The 3,813-nt window shown below is 47.9% G+C and overlaps 1 protein-coding gene across 1 annotated transcript in view; it reads left to right on the top strand.

Annotated features, from left to right (window-relative positions):
- Window positions 1-3,813, top strand: part of Sctr (secretin receptor) — a 51,321-nt gene that overhangs the window by 12,609 nt on the left and 34,899 nt on the right. The window contains exons 2-3 of the mRNA XM_026779864.1: window positions 1,675-1,792; window positions 1,982-2,026. Of these exons, the coding sequence (XP_026635665.1) occupies window positions 1,675-1,792; window positions 1,982-2,026 (163 nt within the window). The remainder of the gene's footprint in view (window positions 1-1,674; window positions 1,793-1,981; window positions 2,027-3,813) is intronic.

Below are 3,813 nucleotides of genomic sequence, written 5' to 3'. Positions count from 1 at the left end.
TTAGCAGCAAGTGTGAGCTGTGTGTAATAGCATGCCCAATATAATTAAGTGTTAAGACAGAGGGTGCATTATGTGAAAAGACTCACAGTTAACAAGTCAAGTACAGGTTCTTTAAAAAGGAAATCACTGGAACTGGAGAGATGGCTCAGTGGTTAAAAATGTCTTTCAGAGGACACAGGTTTAATTTCCACGTGGGGCTTACAATTGCCTGTTACCTCCAGTTTCATGGAACCAGAGTCCTCCTCTGGCCTCTACGGGCACCGCATGCACACAGTGTATATAATTTCGTGAAGGTGCATACATATAAATACAAATACACAAATCTTTTTTAAAAAGGACATTAGTACAGGGTTACCCTGACGATACCAAAACTGGATTAAAATATATAAGATTAAAAAATAAAAAACCAAGTATGTGGCTCGGTTGGTGCAATGCTTGCCTAGCATGCACAACACCCTGGGTTCAAGCCCCAGAGGCTGTTTGCACTGGGCATGGGGGTAGAGTGGGATGGAGACCTGAGGATCAGAAACTTTTTCACAGAACGACTGCGAAGAGGAAATGGTAGAAAAAAGTTCAGAAAGATGAAAGGCTAGAGGGTTGGTTCCGATGGCCATCATCCAACTAGCAGGGATTCTAGGAAAACAGGGAGAGAGAAAGGGAAAGTCGGCACAGGTACACAGAAACTAATCGAACCGAAAAACCCAGCGATTATTGACCTGGGGGAGGGGGACGGGACAAAATGCCCAAGGACACATAATCCTCCTAGGAACTGGCTTCAACAGCTAACAATATTTCATTGTCAAGAGAGGCCATTATAAACATCGAGTGTTGCTTTCACTGAAAGTGATGTGAACGGAGTGTACGGAATCCGGGGGCGAGAAATATTTCTAGGGAGAATTTAAAACATCTAAATCGTTAGCTTCCTTAATAGGAAGTTTGGGATATCCCAATAACCCAAGAAGAGTAGTGTTGGTTTAAGCATTGGAGAGCTGGGGCTAGAGAGTTGTGGCTAAGAAGGAGTACCACACTCCTGCACAGTTTGGTTCTCAGAAAGAGCCAGGGGGTTCCATAAGTGCCTGCACCTCCAGCTCCAGGGGTCTGGTGCCCTCTTTATGCCCATGGGCACTTGCGCTCACATCTGTCCCCAGGCATAGCTGCCAACATCATATACTTCTTATCTCACAAGTTTGTGCATGTTTGCTAGAATCACACTTAAAAATTTATTTTTTTCTAAAAATTGAATCTGGAATGTTCCCCAAATTCCATGTGTTGAAGAACTACCCAAGCTTGGTGCTGTTGGGAGACGGTGGAGGTTTTAAGTGGGGACCAGGTGGGAGGTCTCCTGGTCCCCATAGGTGTACCTGTGAAGAGGGGAATTGAGCCCCACGGTGGAGGACTGGCATCCACAGAGATGACTTTGACACCATCGTAGAAGTAGCAAGGGTTCCCTTCCTGACAGAGTAATGGTCATAGGAGGCGGTGGGGGGGAGGGGGAGTCCTGGTGATAATGAGCTCATTCCCACTGAAATGTTGGAGCTGATACTGGAGACGATGTGGAGGCTGAAGCTCCCACCCTCACATCACGTGCCTGCCTGCCCTTGCCTGAGGAAAGCAGGGTCCATCAACAGCACCATCAACCGCGCGCGCACTCTTTGGGTTGGTTCCCACTTGCAGGTCGGAGCTCTGCCCCGGTTGTGTGACGTGCTGCGCGTCCTGCAAGAGGAACGGGCCCAGTGTGTGCAGGAACTCTCCAAAGCGAAGGCAGGAGATTTGGGCCTGGAGACAGTGTCAGGTAGGAGGCCTCCCTCACCCCAGGGGCACTCCACAGCGGGGTCCTATCCTGTCGTCTGGGGGAATAGCTTGTCCTCAGGACCAAGTGGGCTATCCAGGGTAGGTCCAGGTTTGTCCACTCCATCTGCTGTCAGATCGGGTACATGGTCTCAGTGGACTTGGAAGCCTCATACTTCCTTTCTCTGGACAGCCAGCGCTTTCTCGCCATCTGCTTCTGCACACGCAGTTTATCAAGGTGAGTTTTTCGTTGTTGTTGTTGTTGTTTTTGCTAGTTTATAAATCTTTGAGTGTGTGCACATGTATGGAGTGTGTGTATGATACTTGTATGCCTCTGTGTTTGGGGGGAGACACATGCCAGAGCATAGGTGTAGAAGTCAGAGGAGAACTGGGACTTGTTTGAGACAAGGCCTCAACACTGCTGCCCGTGCCAGGCTAGCTAGCTGGCTGGAGAGCTTCCAGGGTCTTTCCTGTTTCTTACTCCCACAGGAATGCTGGGATTACATATATATGATTTTACACCTGGCTTTATGTAAAGTCTAGGGCTCTGAACTCAGATCCTCGTGTTTGTAACAAAAAGCACTTTTGCTGTTCAGTCACCTCCCCGACCCAAAGCGGAGGTTTGGTGGGAAGTGTTTCACGGGGTCATAATTCTCTCATCCATACCCTTGAGATGCTGAGGAGCAGGGCGGAAGGGGCAGGGTGGTGTCAGAATGGCCGAAGTGGGGGCGGGGGGACACATCTGCTGCAGACAGTGAAGAGCCAGACGCTCAGAAGAGACTTCTGTGCTGAGAGAATTACGGAGACACTGTCCATGGTTGCCGGATGACAGGCTCAGAAGTCTGCTAGGAACACTACTGAGATGTCACTCAACACAGAAACACGTGTCCCCGGTTGCTGGATGTCTCCTGATGTTTCCTCTCTGGAAGCCCTACATGGGCTTAGAAGCATCTTTAAACTTCTTAAAAATTTTGAAATATTTATTTTATTTTACATGTATGAGATTTTGCTCACAAGTTTGTGTACCCATGCATATCTGGGGCCTGAGGAGGGAGGAAGGCAACATCGGATCCCCGGAGCAGAGGCTACAGCGGGCTGTGAGCCACTGTCTGGGTGCTGGTTCTTGACTGGGCTCCTCTGCTGGACAGTAAGTCTCGTACCCACTGAGTCATCTCTCCAGCCCTGCCAGGGAGCATCTTAGCAAATATGGCTGTGTATAGCACCCTCTTCACCCAGTTTCCAAAGAGGGTACCACTAATCACCCCCACATCCTTGTTTAGAGAGCGCTGACCGGCACTCACTGGTTGTGGGACTGTCGCAAATTATTTAACCTTCTGAGGCCCAGTTTCCTGCTCTCTAGAATGGAGATAACCATGTCAGCTTCAGAGTTATAATGATAAGTGTGGTAAAGTGGGCACAAGGCAAAACCCTCCTTTCAATCCATAGCACCATGGCCACCTACCAGTCAGTAAATACATACTTACCATTATTATCAATCACCACTAATATAAGTTTTGTATTTGAGTATTAATTGTATTCCCATGGTCTTCTTTGCTGTCTATCATCTAAGAGGGTATCATTAAGAAAAGAACCTGCGGTTGGGGAGATGGTTAAGTCAGTTAAGTGTTTGCCTTGGAGACATAAGGGCCTAAGTCAGATCCCAAGGACCCAATTTTAAAAAGCCAGGCATGTGGCATATACTTGCAATCCCCGTGCTGGACTTGAGGGACATGCACCAGGTTCTTGGAGCTCACTGAACAGCCAGACTAGCCATGTTGGCAAGTTCCAGACTAATGAGAGACACTGACTCAACAAACAGGATGATGGTATTCAGGTTGTCTTCTGACTTCCACATGAACCCACACACACATGAATACACAAAAACACACACATACATGCACACACATGAATACACAGGAACACACACACATATACACAGGAACACAGACACACATGAATACACTGGAGCAGACACACACACACACAAATACCCCACATGAATACACAGGAACACACACACGTATA

Source organism: Microtus ochrogaster, chromosome 6 (genome assembly GCF_000317375.1).
Source record: "Microtus ochrogaster isolate Prairie Vole_2 chromosome 6, MicOch1.0, whole genome shotgun sequence".
In the NCBI taxonomy this organism is placed as follows: Eukaryota; Metazoa; Chordata; class Mammalia; order Rodentia; family Cricetidae; genus Microtus; species Microtus ochrogaster.
Note: the sequence above shows the minus strand (reverse complement) of the source record. Positions and strands in the feature narration are given on the sequence as shown.